At 64.5% G+C, this 25,741-nt stretch overlaps 2 protein-coding genes across 31 annotated transcripts; both read right to left on the bottom strand.

The window, feature by feature from the left end:
- Positions 1-542: 542 nt before the first annotated feature.
- RHOT2 (ras homolog family member T2) lies at positions 543-6,707 on the bottom strand. 10 transcript variants are annotated; one of them, XM_063654777.1, is made up of 19 exons: positions 6,290-6,707; positions 6,115-6,173; positions 5,957-6,038; positions 5,827-5,870; positions 4,934-4,987; positions 4,370-4,422; positions 4,187-4,295; positions 3,968-4,069; positions 3,752-3,850; positions 3,525-3,636; positions 3,322-3,442; positions 2,824-2,908; positions 2,603-2,745; positions 2,425-2,525; positions 2,222-2,352; positions 2,040-2,117; positions 1,781-1,903; positions 1,478-1,680; positions 543-1,187 (listed from the first exon to the last, which is right to left on the bottom strand). In XM_063654777.1, the coding sequence occupies exons 1-19, from the start codon at positions 6,705-6,707 to the stop codon at positions 1,061-1,063; spliced, it is 2,244 nt and encodes a 747-aa protein (XP_063510847.1). In that variant the 3' UTR covers positions 543-1,060. The 10 variants fall into 10 exon arrangements, with proteins under 10 accessions (XP_063510847.1, XP_054311285.2, XP_063510848.1 ...); XM_054455310.2 differs by having other exon boundaries at positions 3,525-3,633; XM_063654778.1 differs by having other exon boundaries at positions 5,827-5,867.
- Positions 6,670-24,972, bottom strand: WDR90 (WD repeat domain 90). 21 transcript variants are annotated; one of them, XM_063654763.1, is made up of 40 exons: positions 24,487-24,968; positions 24,190-24,366; positions 23,959-24,103; positions 23,649-23,819; positions 23,254-23,362; positions 23,090-23,157; positions 22,608-22,711; positions 22,317-22,529; positions 21,821-21,889; positions 20,910-21,020; positions 20,691-20,836; positions 20,558-20,615; positions 19,209-19,327; positions 18,889-19,050; positions 18,662-18,792; positions 18,476-18,592; positions 17,828-18,063; positions 17,494-17,633; positions 17,166-17,296; positions 16,491-16,621; positions 16,041-16,202; positions 15,732-15,875; positions 15,374-15,489; positions 15,259-15,299; positions 15,009-15,140; positions 14,292-14,398; positions 13,738-13,840; positions 13,283-13,404; positions 12,924-13,083; positions 12,639-12,829; positions 12,367-12,535; positions 12,095-12,206; positions 11,588-11,759; positions 8,789-8,911; positions 8,467-8,641; positions 8,240-8,370; positions 7,896-8,039; positions 7,702-7,821; positions 7,505-7,589; positions 6,670-7,068 (listed from the first exon to the last, which is right to left on the bottom strand). In XM_063654763.1, exons 1-40 carry the CDS (start codon positions 24,904-24,906, stop codon positions 6,911-6,913), a joined length of 5,625 nt encoding a protein of 1,874 aa, XP_063510833.1. In that variant the 5' UTR covers positions 24,907-24,968; the 3' UTR covers positions 6,670-6,910. The 21 variants fall into 21 exon arrangements, with proteins under 21 accessions (XP_063510833.1, XP_063510826.1, XP_063510836.1 ...); XM_063654756.1 differs by having other exon boundaries at positions 6,670-6,986; XM_063654766.1 differs by having other exon boundaries at positions 12,095-12,188.
- Between the last annotated feature and the right edge of the window lie 769 nt (positions 24,973-25,741).

Raw genomic sequence — 25,741 nt, 5'->3', positions numbered from 1 at the left:
CCGGGTGACCTTGGGAAGGCCATGCCCTGGGTCCCGAGAAGCAGGCATCTGGGCTCAACTCCCAGCCCATCCCTCCCTCTGGACCATCCTGCTTCCCTCAGGTCAGGGCCCCAGGGTCACCCCGCTCTGTGGCAGGCAGTGACCACATCTGGTCACACAAGCCCAGGTTCTCGGCGCAGCTCAGCCAGGCTGGCAGGACGCTCTGGGGAGTGAGTGGGCAGTGCCAGGGCACACTAGACCCTGAGAAGGGGTCAGTCACCAGGGAAACATCTCAGGCACTGGCGCCCCCCAGTCCATGCCGGGCGTGCACCGTTCTCCTGCAGTGGGCTCCGACTCCCAGACCGCAGGGCCTCCAAGGACACCGGGCTCCCAGGCCATAGCGGCCCAGAGTGGACCTTCCAGAGGCCATATGCACATGCCTGAGACCTCAGGACAGTGACCCAGGGACGAAAGGAGGGGTGGCGTTTCCAGCCCACATGAAGACAAAGAACACATTCTAGGTTGAATCAAGGCAAGTTGTCTTCAGAGACTGGGATCCGAGATAGAAAAGACACAGTGAAGTTTAATCAGGAACCCAACCTCCGGTCCTCTACTGCAACCACGGAAACAGCTCCAAACTTGAGGGGGGACCCCACCCAACGCCTGCTTTTGGCCCAAAGCTCTGCCTTCCAGCCCTCCTCATACCCACTGGCCACCCAGGACCAGGAAAGGGGGTAGAGCCCTGAGAATTCTGGGTCTGGGGTCACCAGCTCCCACACCTGTGCTCCCCAGCCCAACACACGATGCCCAGCGGTGGGCAATCCCTGACAGCGGTGGCCGGCACCTGGGAGCTCCTGCTCAGCCACCTGCCACAGCCCACCCTGGGGGTCCGGCAGGAGCCAGGGCAGTGCATGGCAGCATGAGGCCCCGCTGCAGATCGACTGCCTTCAGAAACAAAAAGTCCTGGCGCAAAGGCGTTCCCGGAATGGCAGCCTGGCCGGCACCCCAGCTGTGCTGCCCCTGCAGAGCCTCAGCAGCGAGCCACACCCAGGTCAGGGGAGGGGCTTGGGTACCAGGGGCCTCACTGGCTCTTCACCAGGACCCTGTAGAGTGAGAAGCTGAGGACTGCGGCCACAGCGGCCCCGACAACCCCCAGCAGCCCCCGGAGCCAGAAGGAAGAGGGATGCAGCTCTGCGTGGACCAAATGTCTGCAAGAGAGAAGAATCATCTGCAGATGCCTCAGGCACATGCCCCCAGCTTGCTGCTGGGCACCCTCCCATGTCCTGGACTCACAGGGCTCCACAGGCGGGGATCCCAGACCAGAGGCACAGCCGGTGGAGGCCAGGCCCTGGAGGGACATGCCTGGGCACTGGCTCCCTCTGCCACACAAAGCTCCACCCCGCCACTCTGGTCCCAGTTCCAGGCCTGACGCCACAGCTGCCCACTGCTCGGATGACAGACACTGCTAGTCCCCAGGGTTGTGCTGCCAGGTACCCACGGGAAGGCGGCCATGGTGGCGAGCTGGGTGAAGACGGTGGTGCTGGGCTCGGCTGGGCCAGCACAGGAGAACGGCATGGGAGCGGGTAGCCGGTGCTTGCGGCAAAACTCGGCTGGCGATGGGCCAGACACCGCGACACCTTCGGGCAGGTCAGCCTTGGAGGAGACGAAGAGGCAGGGGGTCTGCCCGTCCATGTAATGGTGCTGTGGGCAGAGTGGTATGAGGTACAGTCCTAGGGTGGTGGAGGCACAGCTGGAGGGACAGACCCTGCCCCATGGCCACGTGGCCCCTGCAGGGCCCCACCTTGTAGACGCTGGCACAATGTGCAAAGGACTTTGGGTCACTGCCATCAAACATCAAGCAGGCAACGTCACAGGCGGCGTCCAGCGATGTGGCCAGCAGACCATCTGTGCCCACCTCACAGAGCTGGGACAGACAGTGGCCTTAGGAAGAGTCCCTGGGGCTCAGTCCCCCTAGGGCCATGCTGGGCCAGATCTGCTAGGCAGGCCTGGGTGTCCCCGGGTCCACCCTCCGGCACAGGCCGCGCCGCCCCAGCACTCACGATCAAGTACTTCTCCTGCCCGTTGACCTGCACTGTGTCGATGGCATAGCCGGGAGGCTGCTCCCTCGTGTCCTGGTGCTAAGGGAGGTGAAGTCCTGACACTCGCTGGCTCCAGTGCCCCCCAGATTGCCCTGCCCTGCTCCTGGAGCCCCTGGGGTGGTGGGGGAGTCTAGGGTGCTTACCTCCAGGCCGCGGCCGAGGAAGGCCTGCAGGAAGGCAGACTTGCCCACTCCACGGGCCCCCACCACCTTGCACAGGAGGACGCTCCGCTGCGTCTGTCCCTTCTCCTGGTCCAGCCTCTTCTCACGGGTGACTGTGAGGATAGACACGGGTTAGGGCGGCTGCCAGGATGCTGGGCCCAGGCCCAGAGAGGGTGGGTACCTACCTGTGATGGCATGGGCCTGGGAGTCCTGCTCACAAAGGGTGGGGTAGCCCAGGTAGCCTAGGTGCCCAAGGCAGCTCCGGACGTCCAGGTAGGTCACCAGGCTGGGGGTGGGCGGGAGGCACAGTGTTACGGTGGCAAGGGTGGTGCGGCGGGCGGGCATGGTGTGGGCCGCACTTACGTCCACTGGCAGAGGTATCCGTGCAGGGGCAACCGGCCGGCCTCTGTGCGGACTGTGCGTGGGAGCTCGGGGCCCCAGGGGGCTGCTGGGAACACACTGAAGAGGCTTTGCAGCTCCACGGGCGAGAGGGCGCCGTCTCGGTCCTGCAGAAGGAGGGATGCGGTGATGTGTGTGCCGGGGAGGGGGCGGGGGCAGGGGCAGGGGAGTCGCCATGCTCTCACCTGGTCGTGCTTCTCAAATACTCTTTGCACAAACTGGTAGCCAAGGTGGTTGAGCTCAGTGCTGCAGCCGGGGGGCACGTGGAGCCTGCAGGGAGGCGACAGCCCGTCTAGTTCCCAGGAAACTGCACCACCATGCTCGGCACATCTGTCACCCTGCTAGCCTCCTCTGTGCAGCTGCACCCTCCCTACAGGACCCAGAGGCTCCTGTACGCCCCCAACCTTGCAGCTTCGATAGGGGAGGATGGTGCCCATCTGGTTCCAGCACGTGGGAGGCCTGGCTAAGGCCCACAGGCCACACCCCAAGCTGCCAACCCCACCAGGGTGAACAAGTCACGTGCGCGGGGTTGGCAAGGGGCCAGCCCCCACCTGACTCAGAGCTCTGCGGATGCTGAGGAGTTCAGGGCACAGCCAGGCAAGGGTACTACCCCAGACGGCCTGCTGAGCGAGACCTTCCCTGACACTCAGGGAGGGTAGGCCTCAACCCTCAACTTCACTCACGGAGGGAAGAGATAGTCGGCTGTCAGCTCCAGTGCATCGCTGTAGCCGAAGCACCGCAGGATGGTCCACGTGGTCTCGTGCCGCCCGCGCTGGATGAAGAGCGTGTTCAGGAAGAGGAAACCTGCACCGAGACAGAGCAGGGGGAGCACCAGGCACAGCCCCCTCCCCACACTCCCCAGGCACAGGCGGGCACCCAGCCTCACCATCCAGGGTCAGTCGGTCCTCCCACACGCCGCCCGCCACGTTCCTGCACACCACCGTCTTCACGTCCTCCAGGGCCTGTGGGGCCAGGGGGTGCCCAAAGCAGGATTTCTGCTTCCGAGAGAACGTTGTTGGGAGTCAGCCAGCCACCCGGAGACGGCCCGTTCCAGTCACTAACAGCAGCGGAGGTTCAAGGGGGCTGGGCACTGAGGGTGGGGCGGGGGCACACCTGGAAAGCGTTGAGCTCTTCGTCACTGAGCGCCTGGTCCAGGTCCTGATCTGAGAGCCTGAAGATGCGCGTCAGTGCCTGGGCGCACGCGGGCCTCAACTGTGGGGATGTTGGCTCAGCACCCTCAGGTGACCCACGCGTACCCGCCACGCTGCCCCACCCAGCACCCCCTGGGCCCCTGGGGAATCAGTGTGCGGGGCCCCAGCCGATGCTCACCTGCTTGGCCTCAGGGTCATAGAGAGGGGCTGTGGGGTGCAGGACAGCCTTCTGGGCGTAGTAGAACAGCTCTGAGATGTTTCTCAGGTTCTTGGCCGAACACTGGGAAAGTGGGAACAGCCTCAGGGAAGTGGCCCGAGAAGGGCACCGACTGAGGACACAAGGAATGAAGAAGGAGGCCCTGCCCCTACCTCAGCGCCCCGGCTGGGACCTACTCACCTCCACGCAGGTCTCGATCTCGGGAAACTGGCTCATGATGGGGAGCACGGCCTCCATGGAGCTCCCCGACCGCAGGTCTGACTTGTTGCCCACTAGGATGATGGGCACCCTGGGTTGAAGGCCCATGGTCACCAGGGGCAGGGGAGCCGGGGGTCCCAGCCCCTTCCACATCCCCCTCATTACCTGGGCCCCCGCGTGGTCCCCCCATTCACCAGTGGGATCCACTTAGTTCGAATCTGAAAAGCAAAGCCTGGCTGTGAGGTGAGGCTGTCCACAGGCACATGGCTCCCAGCTGGAGCACCAGCCTGGCTGGGGGAGAGCAGAAATGGGAGGTCAAGGCCCACGGAGGGCCCAAGTCCCAGCCACAGGAACAAAGCTGGTGGGAGAAGGCAGGCAGCAGGTGCAGCCTCATCTGTCTGACCCCAGTGGCTCCCAAACACCCCCAAGTCACTGGGGCCCAAGCCTAGGGCCGCCCCCAACACAGGCCCTCTGCGGTTCCCCCCGGGGGTTTGGAAACTGGGGAAGAAAGAGGGCTGCGGGCCTAAATGGTTCAGACTGCGGGACATCCCAGACCCTCTCAGGGGAAGTGGGATCACAGGAGATGGCCGGGTGACTCCACGTCAGGCGACTCCACGTCAGGCTCCCCAAAATGCTGTGAGAGATGGCACTGGCCACGGGTTGGGTGAGGGTCCACCTGGGCCACCAGCGGCCGTGTCTCTGCTGTTGGGGTCTGCACTGAGGGCTCACCTTCTCAATGGTGGCCTCCTCGGAGACGTCATACACCACACACACCACGTTTGCCTGAGGGAACAGTGACGAGGTGTGGGTGACGGGGCTGCTGGCTCACCACCGACGACCCTGGCCGCTCCACGCCATCTCGAGGCTCCAGGAGGCCCCCGAAGCTCACAGGTAGCATGGGTGCGGCTCTGAGGCCGGGAAAGCCCAGCCTTCCCTAAAACCTGCCTCCAGCCTGGTGTTGGCAGAGCAGGCACTCCCCAGTGTCACCCTGGGAGCTGCTGAACCCTCAGAGAAGCCTCTTCCTCGCCCACTGCCAGTGCAGGAACACCAGAAGCATAGCTGTGGTCGGCAAGACCCTTAGAGCAGAGGGCTCAAGACAGACACGGCCACACCTGCAACCCAACACCCTACAAAACAGCCGCCGCCTTGGTCCCTGCCTCCCCCCTCACTGCAGAGTGACAGGACCGTAGTGAGGGGTACCGGCGGCAGGGGCTGCCCTGGGTGGCTGTGGCCTGTGCCCTTGCCTGGAGATGTCCCCGGCACACATGCTCTGGTACTGAGAGCTCTGGGTGCCCGGAGGCCGGGACGGTGGGCTGGAGCACACAGCAGGGGGAGGTAGCGCACACACAGCCCACAGGAAGAGTAAACGCTGCTGCCACCCCAGCAGGAGAGAGAGACAGCCCGCGGGGAAGGATCCTCTTATCCCTGGAGCACCACTGGACTGAGCGGTGCCGGCTCCCAGCGGGGTGCGCTGGGGGGGCCCCAACAACCCTCAGTGCGGAGGTCACACAATTATCAGGGCCAAGGACACCCTGAGCACCTCGGTCCAATCCCCCAGCCGGCGAAGCGGATTAGGCCGAGCCCGCGCCCAGCCCCTCCCTCGTCCCGCGCACCACGGGTACCTTGTGGATCTCCTCCCGCAGCTCCTCGTCCGTCTGCTCGGCTTCTAGGGGGAGAAACAGACCCCACTGCAGACCCAGCAGGCCCGCCGGACCGCTCCGGGCCGGGCCCCCGGGAGGCTACGGCCGCTACCTGAGTAGTCCACGATGTGGGTGGGCACCTTCTCCGGGGTGACGTCCGCGGGGATCGTGATCTCCTCCGCGCGGGGAGGGACCTGCAAGGGACCCGCGCGCTCACCAGGGACCCCCGGCTGGGCCCGCTCCCACCCCCGCGGCGGGCGTGCCCTTTACCTCCTCGGGGAACTCCTCGCCCACCAGGGACAGGATCAGCGACGTCTTCCCCACCTGGGCTGCGCGGGGCGGGGCGGTCAGCACGAGGGCCAAGGTCACGGCGCCCCCCGACCCGCGAGACCCTCACCCCGCGTCCCGGCCGCCGCAGCTCCGAGACCCCCGGGCCGGCGCCTACCCTCGCCCAGTAACAGGATGCGCACGTCCCGCCTCATGGCTGCCGCCCGGAGCCGCTCCCCGACCAGGAACCCGGCCCGGACCCGGTCCTCAGCCTTTCGCTCAGCCCCCGCGCCCGCCCCGCACTTCCGGTTCTCGGCCCCGCGCTGGCCCCACACTTCCGGCCCCGCCCGCACAGCCGCACCAGCGAGCCGGGCGGGCCAGAGCGGACAGGTTGTGCGGCGCGCCACCGCGTGGACGCGCCGGCCACGGCGGGCAGCGCAGGCTCCTGGAGCCCTGGCAGGCGGACGGGCCTTGACAAACAGCCGATTAAGGGACGGGCAGAGGCTGAGCTCAGGCCAGGAGTGACCAGAGACAGCCAGTGCAACAATGCAGCAATAATGCAATAAATGCCCATGTTTATTACAAGATAGAAACATTAAAAATTTCTTAGGCAAAAGAGCAACAGGTATTAAAGTATTTTCAGGTCGCCAAATTTACAACAGCTTGTTCCAGGCAATTTACGTGAATCCTGGCCTGTCCCAGCATGAGGCCATTGACAGCCTGGCTTCTCTGCCAAGCCTGTGTCCAGGTGCCTGACGTGACCAGCCGTGATGCCCAGCACCACAGTCCCTGCTGCATCTCAGCGGCCAGGGACCTCCCACACCAGGATCTCGTTGCGGGCGGCGGTGAAGAGCAGCCTGGCGGACGGTGTAAACCTGCACAGGTGCACTGCATTGTCGTGGCCGGCAAAGTCCTGGGCAGTCCCCGTGGCACAGTCTACCAGCCTCAGCATGCACTCTGTGGGTAGACGGCGCAGGTGGGCCAGGGCCAGGCAGCACTCAGAGGGCTCCCCCAACCCACCCAGACTGTCCCCACTGGGCATGATGCTGGTCGGGGGAGCTGGTGCTAAAAGGGCTCCTGGCTGTGCCCTCCATGTGCCACTGGGATTAGGGGGTCCATCACTGCCAGGCTGTCGGCCTGCAGCTGGGCCACTTCCCTCCTTAAAAGTTGCTGCCACCTGTGCATTAAAGCCCTGTGCTGGGCTCTGTGCCTGGTTCCTCACCTGCCTCATCATCTCCTGACCCCAAGACCCTCTCTAGGGCAGGTGTCCTCACCCCACCCCAGAGACGAGGAGCCCGGGGCACAGGTGAGGCACCTGTCTTGGAGCAGGGCACCAGTCAGCCCACTTGGCCCCCACCTAAGACAGGCCCAAACTGCATCCACCAGCACTCACCAGCAAAGCCAACAGCCAGGAGGTAGCTCCCGGGGGACAGGCTCAGGGACATGGCAAAAAAGGGCAGTGGTATCTTCTCCACCACCTGTGGGCAGCCAGCGTGAGGCTCCAGGCCTGTGGGCTCAGGGCTCAGCCAGGCCCCACCCACCACCCTGGATCCCTGGGGCTCCTGGTGACACGCGGGCAGCTGCGTGTACCTGCTTCTGGCAGAGGTTGTAGATGATCACCTCCTTGTAAACACCGGGGCCCACGTACATCAGTAGCGCCCCATCCCAAGGGCAGAAGGCAGCGAGGGAGGGTGGCAGGTGGCCCTGAGTCTGCAGAGACGCAGCATGCTGTGGTGGGGTGGATGGGTACTAGCCCCACCCACAGTGCCAGGAGCATGGTTTACCTCCGTGGTGGCAGGCATTGGGAAACTCAACCAGTCCACGAGGTCACAGCGGTTCCGCAGCCAGTCGGAGGCCCAGACGCTGACCCGCTGGTCCCCACTGGCAGCCAGCCATAGGTCTGTGCCCTCCACCCCTAAGTCTTCACACTGGGAATGGAGTGGGTGAGGGCTGATAGGTGCCTTCTGCCAAGATGGTGCCTGCCCCCACCAGCACCCCAGCCCTCGCTCCCCAGCCCCCACCAGCACCCCGGCCCCTGCTCCCCAGCCCCCACCAGCACCCCAGCCCCTGCTCCCCAGCCCCTACCAGCACCCCGGCCCCTGCTCCCCAGCTCTTGGGGCTGCTTTACCTCTTTGCACGTGACACAGATGGTAGAGATTGGGGCGCCCTGGTGGTCACTCAGCACACGGAAGGTGGTCCCTGTGCGGGGGTGGCTCACAGCCACGAGCCCATCCTTGTCTCCAGAGAGGACAGTCTGACCTGGGACCATGCCGTCACCCTGTGAGCCCCCAGCCAGGAGACTGGACCTGGGCCAGGTCAGGACGGCACCATCCCCCACACACCCCAACTCCTCACCATCGGTGGAGAAGGCAACAGCGGTCAGTGCCACCGGGTGGGGGTGCATCTTGAGCTCCATGGCCGTGCGGGAGACGCTGAAGATGCGCAGGGAGCCATCACCATAGCCTGCCGCTAGCCGCTGCTGCTCAGGGCGGCCACAGCACGGGGGGCTCCATGCCAGGCAGAGACAGCTCTGGGGACCCACAGTGGGGAAACTTCAGCACTCACAGGGGCCCTGGGGACACACACCCAGGCCAGAGGGAGGAGGTGGCCCTGCCCATGCCAGGCCCCCGCCGAGCAGGCCCCCACCCCGCCCCCGGCCCGGGCGGTCCCCACACACCTGGTTGAGCACCTGGAACTGGATCACAAGCTCCATGCTGGCCAAGGCCCACACCCGCACACTCCCATCCTCACTGCACGTGGCGCAATGGGCCTCGCCGGGGCCGAAGACCACCTCGTTCACCTGGGGGAAGCCGTAGCTAGGCTGGGGGTGTTGCCCCTGGGCAGGGGAAAGGGACGCGGGCATTTCCTATTCCAGCCCCCAGGGCCAGGCTGTCCAAACCAGAGCGTGTGCCTCTGGCCCCGGCCAACTCCACATGGCGGAAAGGAGCAGTGCCGGCCCCCTGTGTGTGTCCCTGCACTAGATCTGGGTGAGTCCAAACCAAAGCAAGCCCACTAGCCAGTCAAACCCGGCGGCATACCGAGGAGAAAGCTGTTCTGACAGCACCTCAAAGACAGGAGTGTGGCCATGCGTCCCTAGCAGGCTGCAGACTGAGGTTGCAGCGAGCACGCCATGCAGTCACATTCCTCCTCCCAAAACCGCTGCACACCGATTGTGGGGAAACGCAGACGTGTCATTATGCAGGTGCCACTGACAGCTGGGACTGCTGGACTGGCAGAAAGGAGACACAGGTGCCACTCACCAGTGAGAGGAAGCGATACAGCCTGGCACCAAATGTGAACTTTAAGTGCAAATGGGAACATGATGCACTTCATTTAAAAAAATCAGTTCAGCCGGGTGCGGTGGCTCAAGCCTGTAATCCCAACCCTTTGGGAGGCCGAGGCGGGCGGATCACGGGGTCAGGAGATCGAGACCATCCTGGCTAACACGGTGAAACCCCAACTCTACTAAAAATACAAAAAATCAGCCAGGCATGGTGGCGGGCGCCTATAGTCCCAGCTACTTGGGAGGCTGAGGCAGGAGAATGGTGTCAACCTGGGAGGCGGAGCTTGCAGTGAGCCAAGATCATGCCACTGCACTCCAGCCTGGGCGACAAGAAACTCCATCTCAAAAAAAAAAAAAAAAAAAAAAAAAAAATTCAGTTCAGCTGAGCAATGAGGGACTGCAGGGACTCAGACCAGGACGTCTCAGTCCATCTCCCCGGGAGGGGCCCTGGGCCCTACAAGGAAACGGCGAAGTCCAGGCCTGGGCAGAACCGCACAGGCGGAACCGCACAGGCGGGGCTCGGAATTCCTTGCATTTCCACATCACAGGAAGGCCACCAGTGACCACGGGCTCAGGTCACAGACTCAGGACCCGAATTTCCCAGCCCTGGTGGATGGACACACACGTGATCTATCCGTACAATGGAACAGTATTTGGCTATAAAGAGGGATGACTGGCTTGGCACACACAGCAGCCGGGATGACCCTGGAAACCACGCTCGGGGAGAGAAGCCAGGTGAGCCAGTTCCTACAGAACATCCTGAATGGGAAAACCCAGACACAGAAAGCCACTCAGTGGTTACCAGGGGCTGGGGAGGCGGGAAACGGGGAGTGACCGAGGAACAGGCACACACGGGCTTTCCTCTGGCTCCACAGCTGCTGAATATGCCAAAACCCACCCACTGAAGTGCACAGAGCTCATGCTATGACAACTATACCTCAACAAACCTGCTTCCAGAAAGGTAAATAACCCTCACCTGTCTCAAAATCAACTTTCTTTGCTGGCTATTGTCATCTCCAAATACTAAAGACAGGTTTCTAAAGAAAGAAGCGAGGGGCAACTGGAAGATGGGACTCGGCATCAAGGAACAATCAATCTCGTGGGGCCCAGCTGACCACACGCACAGCTCTTAGACCCACAGGAGGAAGCCCACGGCCACAGCTGCTGGGCCAATGCCACGCCAGAAACCTGGTCCGGCAGGGGAATGGCTGGCACCTGTCCTGCTGCCCCAATTCCGCCCAGGACGCCACCTCTCCTAAGGCTGCAGCTGGCGGGTGAGGTGGCGACACAGTGGCTGCCCCAACCCCATGAGGCCACAGAGCTTCCAGACCAGGAGGTCCCAGAGAGATGAGTGCTGTGTGCTTCTTGGAGACGCAGCTCCAGCACCATGGGGCTGCAGGCCAGAGCTGGGCCTTACAGGACTGGACCCAACACCGACCAGAACCTGACAAGACCTGACCCAGAGAGAGCAGAACTTGACCCAGTAGCTGCCTGGGCCTCCTGACCTCTTGAGCCCCAGGGAACAATCCCATGAGACTAAGTCAGCAAAGCCAGTCTATGGGAGGTGCGGGGACAGACGATGTGGGGTTTTTCATCTTTTTTTTTCCTTTGAGATGGAGTCTCGCTCTGTCGCCCAGGCTGGAGTGCAGTGGTGCGATCTTGGTTCACTGCAACCTCTGCCTCCTGGGTTCAAGTGATTTTCTTCTCTCAGCCTCCAGAGTAGCTGGGATTACAGGTATACATCAAGAGGCCCGGCTAATTTTTGTATCTTTAGTAGAGATGGGATTTCACCATGTTGACCAGGCTGGTCTCGAACTCCTGACCTCAGGTGATCCACCTGCCTCGGCTTCCCAGAGTGCTGGGATTACAGGCATGAACCACCACGCCCGGACTGATGTGGTTTGTTTGACAATTACAAAAAACAAAAAACAAAAAACGCAAAGCAATAGCAGGGAAAGGACGGTTTGAGAAGACCTGCAAGGCCTGCCAGGCGGCTCCCTGGTGCAGACACAACCGGGACGGCTTTGAGGGACGTGCACACCCAAGACCTCCCCGCTGGGAACCCCAAGGCGGCCGCTGCGAGCCAGTGACAGCAGGACTTGGAATAATCTGGGCTGGTGGAGATGGAGCCGGCAGGCAGGGAGGGCACCAGGTTTGGCTGCCCTGCCTCCGTCCAGGCTGGAAGTCCCTCACCTTGCTCCTGTGGCCACTGATGAGACGCGTGCTGGTGCCCTCGGCCCAGCTGACAAACCAGAGCGTGCCCGCCGTGGTGCCCACAACGCCCATGTCCACGCTGTCATCGAAGCTAGCACTCACCACAGCCCCGTCCAGCACCAGCTCGTGTTCCATGAACACCGAACTGGACCTGAGGGTGCAGGGGAGGAGAGAACAGTGGGTCTCAAGGCCGACGACAAGAGCCAGCTGGGTCCCCAGCTGAGGCAGGGCCCTCAGCATTGCGTCTCGGGACCTGGCCGTGCCCTCCCGGTGGAAGAAGAGAAAGCCCATGGAGCTGGGGCTTCTGGGCCCGTGCCTGTACTCGACAGCAGCCAGTGAGGCCCAGGCCACACCCAAGCCTGTCCCTTGGAGGGGCTAGCAAGCGGCCGGTCTGCAGGGCGGCCTTTGCGGGGGGCACTGGCCACAAGCCCCAGTCAGGGACACCAACAGCCACCTGCAGCCAAACACGTGGGGTGAATGGCTCACCTGGCGCCTGAGCCCTTGCACCTCAGCTCCGACACAGCCCCCACGGCCCACAGGCGCAGCTGTCCCACGCTGCTGCCGCTGACCAATCGAGAGCCTGAGAACAGCAACAGTCCTAGGGGCAGGAGGAGCCATAAGGGGCCACAGCTGCCTTCCCAGAGGCCCTGGGTCACAGGGCTGCCCGGACGCCAGGGCTGGAAATGAGGCCTCTGCCCCAGCTCTGAGGATCCCAGGTAGGGGTCCTGAGGGCCACAGGGCTTCTGCGGGGCACTCACCAATGCCACCGTCATCTGCCTCCCAGGACAGGAAGCAGCGGCCGGCACGCGTGTCCCAGACACAGACCTGGCCAGAGCTGGTGCCACAATAGAGCAGGGGGGGTGCCCCATAACAGAGCGAGGTCAGCTCTCCAGCCCCCACTGCCTCTGGGACCGGCTCTCGACGCACCTGGCAGAGTATGAGAGTGGCCATGGGTCAGCAGGGTCCTGGGGCCCAGGCAGATTCCACCCCACAAAATGACCCCTGGGCCCAAACACCAAACGGGTGGCACCTGAAGGCTGATGTCTGCCCCACGCTGCTGCAGGAGCCGGAAGGTGACAGTGCCCTGGCCCACACAGGTGAGCTCGCCGGCGTCCCAGGGGTTGAAGGCCACGCCATGCACCGGCTCCGGGAGGCGGGTGGAGGAAACGAGGTCATAGGTGGTCGTGCCCCACAGGGCGAGGGTGCGGCCATCATGGTCCCCTGGAAAGGACACAGAACAGCCACATCAGGTGCACAGGTGCAGCCCCCCCGGGGTCTAGGGAAGCCCCTGGCCTCCGCCCTTTCTCCCACTGACCCAATGTGACAAGAAGCCTGTCATCTGGAGAGAAGGCCAGGGCCAGCACGGTGGTGCTATGGTGGGAAATAAGATGCTGGCAGAGGCCGCCAGACACATCCCAGATGCGGATCTGACAATGGGCGGTCGTGCTGCTGCAGCCTGAGGCAGAGGCCAGGACCTGGCAGGCAAGAGGGCAGGCGTGAGTTGGGAGGCCGTGGCCGGCTGGCCGCACCTCAGCTCTGCCAGCTCTGGCTGGAGTGGAGGCTGGGGTGGCCATCTGCTCCGTCCTTGGTGGTGAGAGCCCGCACTGGTCCGGGAGCTGGGTTCTGCCGGGCACAGTGGCCCTGGGTGAGGAGGAGGGCGATGCAGGTGGGCACCTGGGCACTGTGGCTGAGGGCCAGCGTGGAGACCTCCGCAGAGTGGCCGGACCAGTGCTGCTGGGCGCCAGAGTGCAGGTCCTCCACCACCACCAGGCGGCCGCAGGTGTAGGCAAAGAAGCCTGTGCGTAGAGAGGGCGGGGCCTGAGGCCGCGCAGGGAGGGCGGGGCCGGGGGAGGGGCCGAGCCGGGGGCGGGGCCTGGGGAGGAGCCGAGCCGGGGGGCGGGGCCAAGGGGTTAGCATCGTCCCAGGTGCGCCCTCCCCATCGTCCAGCAAGCAGCCAAAGTGCTTCACAGGATCTCGGCTGGAGCGCCAGGAGGCGCTACCGGGAGAACAGAGCCCCACACTGATGACTGGCGCTCATTTGCCACCAGGGCCTGGCCTTGGGATGGAAAGAGCTGGACCACGCGCGGCCGCATCTTGGCTGGGGGTGGGGGTAGGCTCTCGGCCCCCACCTGTGTCCGGCCTCCAGACCATGTTGGCCCGCCCATTCCCACTGTAGCCAACGACAGCCTTCAGACGCAGCCACCCACCGCTGGCGGGAGGCAGGCAAGTGCCCTGCGAGGAAGGAGACCCGGATGCTGCTGGGGCCCAGCATGGCCAGCTGTGCCCCAAAGCCTGCACATGGGAGGCTGTTTTGGGGCACACCCAGGCCAGCTGCAGAGGACACCCAGGGGCAGACGGGGAAGCTGGGGTGGGAGGTGTGGGAGCTGTGGGCACTCTGTGTGCTAGGGCCAGGAGGGGCACAGGCCCGTGGGGCTCTCATCAAGGGTAGCTGCTGGGTGAGAGGGGAAGGCAGGTCAGCAGGAGGCCACCACAGGGTCCCATCTGGAGGCCAGCGGAGGGCAGGGGTGGGGGTGTGGGATGAAGGTGCCTCCAGGAGACAGGCACCCAAGGGCCAGATCCATCACCTTTGGAGACCAAAAACAACCCTGAGGAGGTGCTGGGGAGCCCTGTGGGGGGCCTCTGTGCTTGCTGGGGATAAAGAGGGCTCCCGGAAACCACTCACCACCTTGGCAGAGTGGGGGCTGCAGCTGACCCTGGCAGGCGTGAAGGCCTTGTAGGAAGCCAGGCAGGTGGTGCGTGGGGCCCCCGAATTCCTGGTGTCCCTGACACCTGGCAGGGAGGAGGCAGAGCTTGTGGCATCACACTGCCCTGCAGCTCTTCAGAGACCCCACACTACGCGCAGCCTCCCAAGCCCCTGGTCTACCACACAGTGAGAACTGCACGGCCGGGCAGAGGCCGGAGCCACAGACACAGGCAAGCCGTGTCCCACTGCAGGTGACCTCGTCCCACGGGGGACTCACCAACCGCCCCCAGGCCCCTGCACCGGCACCGGCGTCCCTGCCCTGCCCTCCACTGCTCACGGGGTTGGCCGGGTGGACGGGGAGGCAGGGCAAGTCCCCAGGAGCCCACTGCCACAGCCCAGGCCCCGTCTCCAGCCCTGCCAGCCGCCTCCTCCGTGAGCACAGGTGGGCCTGAGGCCTGCCCAAGCCCCTCGGGGTCACAGCTCTCCTCACAGGGTCCTTCCTCATCCAACGTGGAAAAGGTGCCTGGGGCCGAGGAGAGGAAAAGCTGCCCACACCCCGACCCCACTGTGTTCCACCTGATAAGCAGTGATGGCACCTGCACCCGAGCTGGATGTGCGTGAGTACCTGCTGCCACTGGGCCTGTGCCCTCTCAGACCCCCGAATCCCCCCACTCCTTCAGGACCCCTGCTGCTCACCATCGCCACCTTCGGGAGGCCTGGCACAGATGCCCAGCCGTGGTAGAGATGCCTGAGATGGCTTGGGGACCTGCTGCTGGGGGAGCTCGCTGGCCCTGGACGATGCGTCCTCCAGTGGTCCTATGCCCGAGCCTGGGGAAGAAGGAGCCCTGTGATGTTTGGGAAGGAAGAGGAAGGGCCACTGGGCAGACACAGGACCGGCCCCAGAGTCAGCGCAGCGCCTGTCCCCCAGCTGAGCACAGCCACTCACCTGCCTCACAGGCTTGGGGGGCCACGGGGAAGCTTTGGTTGCTGGAGAGGGAGGAGAGAGGGTTTCAGGAGGGCCTGGGGGGCCTAGGTAGACAAAGCTGAGAGTAGGCACTTGCCTCTCAGTAGTGGCCAGGACATCCCAGAGGAAGACGGCGTCCCCTGCGCTGAGGACCTGCTGCTGGTCAGGAGAGAAAGCCACAGCCTGCACGGGTTCCGAGTGGCCGATGTACACCTAGGGGTAGCGGTGTCACATGCAGGACCCCGAGGCAGGGCATGGATGCTGCCGTGTGCCCAGTCCCCGGAGGCAGTGAGCCCCACACAGTGTGAGGCCCTGGAGGCACAGAGGGTCCTTGGGGGGTCACTCTCACCCCTCACCTTCTGCTCTCCCTGCCCCCACCCATGCCTGCAGGGGTCTCCAAGGCCACCTGAGGAGGCTCCTGACCGCTAAAGCCACCTGCCTCCCCACGCACACACCTGGGGGCCTGGGCTGGCCTGTGTCGTGTAGTCCCACACCTTGATGGTCCGGCCGGCGGCAATCAGCAGGAAGCGGGCGTCCTCACTGAGCGTCAAGGAGGGACAGGGCTCAGGGTGGACACCGGGCAGCTGGAACACAGTGCTCTTGGAAAATGCCGTGTCTCAGGAGTGTGCCCAGCAGTCTGGGACCTCCCTTCATTGTGGGTGTGGCGATGGCCCCCCGCCCAGCTGGAGGTGCTGCAGGCACAGAGACCAGGCCTGGACAGCATAAGGAGGGCCAGGTCAGCGGGCTGCAGCCCTGAGGCTCACCTCCCGGATGATGCGGCCCGACACAGCATCCAGCACCACGACTCTGTTGGACGAGGTGGACACCAGCAGGTGGCCCAGAGCTGCAGGGCCAAAGCACACAGCCATGGCTGAGTCCAGGCGGCTGCTGGCCAGGTCCAGAGTGCCGATGTCAACTCGCAGCAGCTGGGGGTAGCGGTAAGTGGCCGACAGTCAGGGCCCCTGGGCAGAGCGAGCGCCACCCAGGGTCAGGCTCGGGAGGGAGGTCCCGGGACACTCACTCGGCACTCAGGCAGCACTGCCCTGTACAGGAACCTGGCCGCACCTGGGCCCCACATGGCTGATGTGTACTCTGCGACAGGAGGCAGGACAGGGCCCAGGTCCTGCTCCCGAGTGGCCGTGACCTCCCTCCTGCCCCTGCAGCCACACTCTCATGACCCAGTCTCCCTGGACCCAGGAGGGCTGCGGACTCACCTCATCAAGGGAGGCCGAGTCCGTGACTGTCACTGTGCACCTGGAGGGTCCCACGAAGGCCAGCAAGTGGCCATCCCTGCTGACTGCCAGAGCGCTGGGGCTCGCGGGGGCATCCGGGCATACCATGTCTGCTGTGGTCACACGGGGCAGGGGTCAGCTAGGTGGGGAGGGAGTGCCGGGGTGCACATGGCCAGGGCCTGAGGAGGCCGCCGCCCCCGCCCCCACTTTCGGGAAACACCAGCCCAGGAGCACAGACGCATCACACCAGCAGAGGAACGCCAAGGTGCCAGTGGGCACCAGGCGCTGCCAGGGGAGCTGGGAGTCCCCGTGGGCCAGCAGTAGTCACAAGTGACCACTCAGGGGGCCCAAGTTATGGTGGCCGCAGGACAGGGCAGGTATCCATGCCTGGGTCTGACTCCAGCTGCTGACCTGGAGCTTGGGCTACCTGCCGCCTCCTGGGCACAGACCTGAGCTGATCTCTGGCCTTGGGGGCCGGCGAACGCTAAACCACAGTCTCCTCAGGGCCTTGACAAGGTTACTGAGGCGGCCACGCCCCCCCATAGGACCCAGCCAGTGGACCAGGAAACCGGCATGTGTGTCCAGGTGTTGGCCTGCACCAGACCCAGGCCTCCCCCGCCCTGAGGAGTCCCCCCGAGTGGCTGCGGGGGGCCCAACCTGCCACTCGGAGGACATGCCAGTGGGGGTCCGCACAGCTGTACTGGGCCAGGGAGCCCTCAGAGCAGGAGCTGAAGAGCAGGCGGCCGTCAGGGGTGGCGGTCAGGCCGGTGATGGCTCCTCGGTGGCACCTGCAGCACACACAGGGACCCCGCTGGCCCTAGCCCCGAAGCCCAGGTAGGGCACGAAGCCCCAAGAACCATGGGGTCCCTCAACCTCCAGCCAACCAGCCTGGCCACAGAAGTCCCCGTGGGGCAGCAAAGGGTGGGGCTCCAGCCAGCGCTGGCCATCCTGCACATGACCCCCTGGTGGCCAGCTGGGCACTTACGTGTGTTCCACCGGGACCTCAGCGGCCTCCAAGCTGAAGGAGCGCACGGCCCCACTACTAAAGCCGCAGAAAAAGGTTGGCCTTGTGGGGTGGAAGGTGACAGCGCACGGGGCCTCCTCTGATGATGTGAAGTCATATAGCTGTGGGACAGGGGCCATGCTGAGGGGAGGGCAGGGATCTCAAGGGCCTAGGGGCTCTCCAGGCGGCCCAAACCCACGGGGCCGACACAGGCTGGAAAGTCCAGGTCCCTATAGGCCCCCCTCACCCCCACTGACAAACCCCAGCTTCAGGACCTCCCGGCCCTCCCTGCTGTGCTGCCCCTGCCAAACCCCACCTGCTGCAGGGTGGCCAGGTCCCAGATGCGGACGGTGCGGTCCTGGGACACGGTGGCCAGCTGTCCCCGCCTCTGCTCCATGGCGAGGGCCAGCACCGGGGCGGTGTGGGAGCGAGCCAGCATGTGGTACACCCGGGACAGCGTGTCCAGGAAGCCCAGGTGGCCCGAGGAGGTGGCAGACAGCACACGGAGGCCATCGGGGCTGACACAGACTGAGCTGACGGGGCCCTCGTGCTCTGTGGGTGGGGTGGGGTCAGGGGCCTCCAGGGCCACCCCGGGGTGAGCCGCATGCTCAGGCTTCGGGTCCTCGAGACCCCAGCAAATGCACTTCCTGCTGCTCAAAGTCCCAGACTCCACATGGCTGCAAGATGCAGCTCCCTCGAGGCCACCACTCCTAAGCTAGGCGGGACCCAGGCTGAGGGGCTTCGCACACTACCCACATCCCACCGGGCCCTTCCGTGAGGCTGCCCTGCGGGCCGCCCTGGCATCAGCCACCCCAGGGCTCAGGATACGCCACTTGGCCCCGTGGCTCCCTGTGCAGCCAGGAGACAGGGCGGCTGACAGCAAAGTCCCGGGTACTGGGCCTTCCCCGCCCCAGCATCCAGGCGAGGCTCTCCCGGAGTTGGGAGAGCGTGCCCACAGCATCACCTGCCTCCAGGAGCACCGAGGAGAAGTCCAGGGGCCAGAGCCGCAGGAAGCCGTCCTCAGAGCCCACAGCACACATGGCCGGGGAGATGCTGAGGCTGCTGATGGCAATGCCGGGGCCTGGGGGCGGGGAGGCGTCAGTGCCTCGGTGTCCCTGCCACCCTCGCCACGTGGCGGGCGCCCTCTTACCTGAGCTGAAGGTCTGCTTCTGCGGGTGGCGGCCGCCCGGAGTCCGTGTGGGGAGCAGGCGGCGGGCATGCCGCACGACCATGCGCTGACAGTCAATCTCCAAGATGTGGCCGCTGCGGCTGCACACGAAGCTGCCCGAGGAGGCAGCAGGGAAGGTGAGGCCCTCAGGGTACCAGGCACCAGGGCCCCCACGCTGGGGCAGGCCGTGGGGAAGGGCAGGGACTCACAGCATGGCAGCCAACGGCTCCAGGCGGCCGTCCTGGGCCTGCTTGAAGGCGAGGTCGGTGAACTGCAGTGTGTGGTGCTCCCCTAAGTCCACAGGGCAGGAACGCAGCGCCCCGCCACGCAGCCGCCAGAGCCGCACGCTGCCCTGCCCACACGACGCCATCCTGCAAGGAATGAGGACTGAGCACCGCCGCAGCCCGCAGTGCCCTGACCCGCCAGGAGACGCAGCGACACACAACCAAGCCGGGGGAGGTGCTCAGGCCTCAGCCCCCACTCCAGGCCCAGACCCTCTCCCAACATCGTGGATGGGCGGCTGTATCACCTGGTTTCATCAAAAAAGGTGACCCGGAAGGCCTGGACGTCAAAGTCAGTGTGCGCCTTTGCCAGAACGACCACCTCGCCACCGAGGCCCACCTGGCCAGTGCCCCAGGCCACCACCATCTGCAACAAGCCCAGGCTGAGCCTGCGTGGCAGGGCCAGTCAGTGCCGCCTTGATTCTGCAAGGCCCAGCTGAGCCCCACCCGGAGCTGGCTTTTCTCACGCGGAGACCAGCCTCTGAGTGTGCGGCCGCGGAATGTGGAAGGAAACAAGCCCCTCCATCTTCTCATCCTGAAGCTTCGGGACTTCTACAGAGACCCGTGATGCGGAGCGCTGCAACCCATTCGCAGAGAAGTACAAACCCACCCACAAGCCCAGAAGGTGGATAAAAAGCAGCTCGTGGCTGGGCACAGTGGCTCACGCCTGTGATCCCAGCACTTTGGGAGGCTGAGGTGGGAGGACTGCTTGAGCCCTGGAGTTTGAGACCAGCCTGAGGAATGTAATGAAACCCTATCTCTACAAAAAGTTAAAAAAACAAAACGTGAGACCATCTTGGCTAACACGGTGAAACCCTATCTCTACTAAAAATAGAAAAAAAAAAAAATTAGCCAGGCATGTTAGCAGGCGCCTGTAGTCCCAGCTACTGGGGAGGCTGAGGCAGGAGAATGGTGTGAACCCGGGAGGCGGAGCTTGCAGTGAGCCAAGATCGCGCCACTGCCCTCCATCCTGGGTGACAGAGCGAGATGCTGTCTCAAAAAAAAAAAAAAAAAAAAAGTTAGCCAGGTGCGGTGGCACACGCCTGTGGCCCAGCGATCTGGGAAGCCGAGGCAGGAGGATGGCTTGAGTCCAGCTGGCAGGGAGGTCAGGGAGAGGGTCGAGGCTGCAGTGAGCTATGATTGCACCACTGCATTCCAGCCTAGGTGACAGAACAAGGCCCTCCCTCAAAAAAAAAAAAAATGTTTAAAAAGGTGCCCCCACCAAGACGCCGGGTGCTTCGGCTGTGTAGAGGTGCCATTGACGCCCAAGCGTGGGTCAGCTGCAGGGGCTCTGCCATGTGAAAATCTCTCAACCGCATCACCAGCAGAGAGAACGAGGCGAGGTGTGTAAATGCTGACTTAAACCGACTCCGATGGCCGAAAAGCCAAGACATGAAATGTGAGCTGCTGGTGGTGGTTTCTATGCAGGGCACGGGGGCGGCATGCACACTGGAGTGCACAGAGCCCCACGACAGGGAGGACACAGAGCAGGGACCCAGCATCACATGAAGGTGGAGTCTCAGAAAACCAAGACCCTTCCAGCTGTCTGCCTGCATCAGGACGGCCCCACCCCAACCCCCGGCCAGGGCCCTGTTACCGTCCTCCCGTGGTGGTCCTTGCCAACCCCGCAGAGAAGGGCCCCGCTGTCAGAGAAGCTGTGAACAGGGAGGAGGTTGTCAGTGTCGCCTGGGCTGACCCCCACCCCCTGCATGGGGCACACCTGTGCTCACCTGAGAGAGCAGACAACGTGCACTGGGCTCCGGAACAGGCACAGGCACTGCCCGGTCTGGAAGTCCCAGAGCCGCATCACACTGGGGGCCCTTGCCTGGGCCGAGGCCAATAGTGAGCTGCTGCCATCCAGCGCCAGGGCGGAGACCTAGGAGGCAGAAGGGTGAGGGAGGGTGCAGGGGCTGCAGGTGTGAGCCGCCCCGGGCCCGGGCAGCACCCACCTTGTCTGTGTGGCCGAGGAAGAAGCGCTGCTCCCCTGTGTCCACAAGCAGGACGACAATGACCGCATGGCAGGGGTACACGACAGCTGCCCCGTCCGGGGTCCACAGGGCCTGGCACAAGGGGGTGGGGGGCTGAGGACTGGTGCTACGCCAGGGCCCTCCTGGCTGCCGGGAGGTCAGCCTCACCTCCCACTCCAGCCCAGGGAGAGGGGGTGGCAGGCCTGGCACACACACCTGGGCACACAGCCACCCAGGGGCAAGAGAGAACACACACCCTGCACACACTACATACACAAGTCACAGGCTGCATGCGTCAAAAGAACAGCTGGAACACTCAAGCAGACACGTGAACACACATGCACAGATGCCTGTCTAAGCCCCGCCTCCAGTGCAAGAAACTCCGGGGTAGGGGTAACGAAAGGCCAAAGGGCCCCCAAACACTCAGAGCAGGCACCCAGCAGGGCCTGACAAGGGCCCAAGGCCACTGGGGCAGAGGGAAAGGCCACCTCCTCTGCCATGAGGGTCCTCTCCTAGAAGGCCCACGTCACCCATCAGGGACCTACAGGTTGTGCCCACAGCCTGGCCCCACACTGCTGGTCTGGATCATGAGAGCTCTAAAGATGTGACAGCTCTGGGTCTTCGGGGGGAGCACTTAGCCCAGCCAGTGAGTAAGAGATGCCCGTGACCCTGAGAGCCCCCGGGCACCAGGAGGTGACAGCAGCTGTGGGCGGGGCAGGAGCCTGAGCATGCAGGAAGCAGCAGTCTGCAGGGGGATGGGACTGCTGTGCCAAGGGGGCTCGGGAGCCCATACAGCCACCACAAGACATAGGTCTCTCCTCTCTCCCCGTTCTGTACTCAGCGCTCGAGCCGGCCAATGAGAGCTGCTCTGGATACAGCCACAGAAGTCTCACCTGTCTGGTGCTGTGGCCCCCAAAGCCGATGACGCCCTTGAGCCTCAGGACCGGGTCTGGGAGGAAGCCCTGAAACAGCCATTCACATCAAGGTCCTGGGAGGCTCAGCCAGGCCCCCAGAATGTCCGACCAACCCCAAGCCCCGCCAACCCCTAGCTGGGTCCTGCCTCTCAAGAAGACTGCCCTGGTCCTGGGTGGCTCCTGCTGGCTGTGGTAGGGTGGAAGCTGGGACTCCAGCTGCACTGCCAGACCTTCGAGGGTCCCCCACAGACCACCTGGGGCTGGGGCATTGGGGGTGAGCAGAAGCCCTTCCTTACTCTTTGTGGACAGAGATTCTTCCCCAAAGCCGCCTCTCGCCAGCTCTGCTCCTCGCCAGGAGGCTGAACAAGAGGAGACCGTCGGAGGCACATCCGTTCTAAATGCCTCTCATGGCGGGCTACCAACTGCCCCAGCCCACACCTCACCGGGCCCCGCCTGCTGTGGGATGGGCACTCACCTCGCAGGAGCCGGTGCGGACCACAGGCACCTCAGCCGACTCGTGAGTCAACACATGGGTGCCGGCAGCAGCCGTGTGGACGTCAGAGGCCTCCACGTGGGCCCAGGGCTCAAGGCTATGGAAACCGGGGCCATCCACGTTCGAGGCGTCTGAGCGCTCTTGGGACAGGCTGACCTCCAGGAAGGGCCTGGGTGCCAAGGGGGCCCGGCCAGACTGTTGGGGGACAAGTGCCCATCAGCACCCTGGGCCATCACGCCCCAACCCCATCTCATAGGGCGAAGGGGTACTCACGGCTGTGGGGCTGGGCGTCTGGACCACTGGAGACACACTGAACCGCACAGGTTTGCTGGAGGCCACCGGGCAAGGGAGAGGCTGTGGCCCCGGCCCCAGGAGGACTACAACAGAGCAAAGAACCCCAGTGACCCAGGGGCCAGCTGTGCAGACGCCTGGTGAGGGTGAGGCCTGGGGAGGGGCAGCAGCAAGTGGCCCAGCCTCACCAGCTCTGCAGGACCCACAGCCGGTATCCCCACTTCCACCCTAGGCCCTGAAACTCTCCTCTTCCAGCTAGAAAGCTTGAGGCCCCCAGGTACCCCTTACACAGACTTCTCACCCTCGTGGTTCTGGGAGCTCAGACAACCTACGGGCTTTCCTGGATCCCTGCACTAGCTGTAGCCAGCACACCACTGGGTCCTTTCCCAGCCCTGCCCTCTCCTACCGAGCCCCACACACCCTACAGGCCTTAATCTGGGTCCCCGCTGACCCCCCAGACCCACCTGCCTCAGGAGGGGAACAGCTCTTCTCTATCAGCTTGGAAGGCACTTTCAAGCTGTCACTTGGAAACCTTGGCAAGCAGAGGGAGAGTCAAGTGTCTGGAGGCCCAAGGGCCACCCACCCTCCCACCACCGAGGCCTCCCTCGAAAGAAGCAGAACCACTCACCGGACGTGGATGTAGCGGTCATGCCAGCTCTCTCCCTTGGGCACAGGGAATGCCATTTCCCGAGGCATAGGAGTCACGGGCAGCTTTGCCCACTGGGCCCCAGAGATGGCTACAAGGAGCAGGGTTGTTCCAGGTCAAGGGAGGCTGTTTGGCCACCTGAGCACCGGGCACCCGCCAAGGCACTGCCATGCCAGCAGCCCAGCCACCGCCCCACCCCAGGGCTGCCTCTGGGATGGGTTCTGACCCCAGAGCTGCCTCCGGGATGGGGTTCTGGCCAGAGCTCAGAGACAGCACAGCTTGAGCACTGTACTTTCCCAAGAACCCTGGACTCGGGTCTCTCCAGGGCTGAGAGCATGTGTGAGATATGGAGCGGGGAGCGCAGGTGCAGCCCTCACCAGGCTCAAAGCACAGGTCGCTGGTGTACAGGTTCCTGACCAGCAGGCTGGCGCACAGCCTGATACTCTTGAGATGGCCGTAGCACCGGTTCAGGTAGACCAGGAGAATGTCCTGCAGGTCGAGCTGCAGGCAGGTCCAGCGGGCTCTGGAGGGGGCCAAACCCACCAGATCTGCAGGATGGACACTCAGGTCAGTGCCTACCCTCCTGACAGCCCCCGACTCCCAGAACTGTGAGCTTGTGCCCCCGCCAGATTGTCCTCCAGGCCACAGAGGAGCCTCACTGGGCCTGCACCAGCTCCCTCCAGTCACCTGTCCTGGACCATCCACACCCCATCTTGGTGTCACCTCTCTGAGGTGTCCTGGTCTCCAGGACCAAGGGAAACTGGAGCCACGTGGCCGTAGACTTAAACTCCTTGAAGAGGTTGGAGAAAGACACACGGATGACTTGGTTGTCCTGTGGGGACGGAGCAGGGCCGTGAGGAGACAGGGGCCGCAGGGGTGCCGGGGCTCCCACGCAGCCCCCAGGCGCGGGCTCCATACCTTGGTGGACACATCCAAGTGGATGACGAAGTGCTTGCCGGGCAGGGGCCGAAAAAGCACGTACAGGTATCGTCCCGTCAGCCCCAGGGACTGGGTGCTGCTCCCAGGGAGCTGGATGTAGTTGGCGGCAGAGACTGAGCCCCGAATGCGATACACGGCGCCCTTCAGGGTCTTGTCCTGGAGAAGCGGGAGCTCGCATCACCGACAGCCCCAGGAGAAGTGCAGCGGGGGCGAGGGGGCCCTCGGGGGCGGGGCAGGGCAGGGGTGCGGGCTCCGGGCGAGCCCCCGGCCGCCTACCGTGACCACGGCCACGTCCCCCTGCTTGGCGGAGCGCTTCCACTCGTCCACCCGGAAGTGTCTGAAGACGTTGAGGAACGGGTGCTGCCACGCTGTGGGGAGCGGGCGCCGGGCGTCAGGGGACTCGGCCACGCGAGCCGGGGCCACTGCGGGGCTGGGCCGGGCTTCGGGGAGCAGGCAGGAGCCGGGGCTCTCCACGCCTTCCCCGGCGACGCCCACGCCAGCCAGGCTGGCGGGACGAGCACGGGCGCCCGAGGGAAGCCAAGCTCCGGAAGCCCGAGGGTGGGAGCCCGGCAGACGGGACCCTGCCTGAGCGGGGGCTCTGGCCTCAGGGCCTAGGCGGGGCCCTGAGCGCTCCGGCCGCCGACCCTGGATCCCGGAACCCGGGACCCCCGCCCGCCGCGCGCTACCTCGGGCCATGGCGCCGCCGCTCGAGCTTCCCGCCTTGGCCTCTGCGCGCCCAGCGCAGAGCACGCCCCGCGACGCCAGGCAACGGCTGCCTGGCAACAGTGCCACTTCCGCCATCACTTCCGCCGTCATGGCGGCGCCCTGGCCACGTGACCTCCCCCTTGGCAGTTTCCCGCTCACGTCAGCGGCCTCCAGGGTTGCTCCAGCCGCTAATCCCGCTGCCCTTTGCCCCGCGGGCCTCCCGAGGCAGCCCCGTGTTAGCTCGACCGGCTTCGAAGCCCGCGCGGGTTGCGGACCCTCCCCCGCGCCCACCTGTCAGCGCCTCGACCGGCCGGGGCTCCCGCCGCATGCAAGCAGCGAGGCGAGGTCGCGCTGAGGCCTGGCCATGCCACGGACAGCCGGGCCTCACCCTGCCGCTCTCCCGCCGTCCAGAGGCCCCTGGTCCACACCTGGGTACCCTGGGTCCTGACTCAGGTGGGCTGGGTCATGCCTGTCTATCAGGGAAGGTAGTGAGGGCGCCCGCGGAGGGCCTGGTTCCCGCGTTCGTCCTGGCAGGTTCCCCACGTATTCCTTCGCCCAGTGTCCTGCGGCCGGGCCTGGCGGATTCAGAATGGCACCTGGCGTTATGAGACACAGCCCCAATGCTGGTGGTGGGGGTTGGTGGTCAGGACTGCACTCCAGGGCCATTCAATGTCTTTAGGCCTTGAGTCTCGGCTGTGGTCCCAGTCAACGCCAACGAGAGAGGAAGGAGGAGCAAAGTGGGGTCCACAGACTTCCAAACAAGGTGAGCTTGCCAACGTCCCTCCTACCTGTCACAGGGCAGCTGGGTGAGAAGCTAAGGGCCTGA

Source organism: Pongo pygmaeus, chromosome 18, assembly GCF_028885625.2.
Source record: "Pongo pygmaeus isolate AG05252 chromosome 18, NHGRI_mPonPyg2-v2.0_pri, whole genome shotgun sequence".
Lineage (NCBI taxonomy): Eukaryota > Metazoa > Chordata > Mammalia > Primates > Hominidae > Pongo > Pongo pygmaeus.
This window is presented reverse-complemented; position numbering and strand designations above follow the sequence as displayed.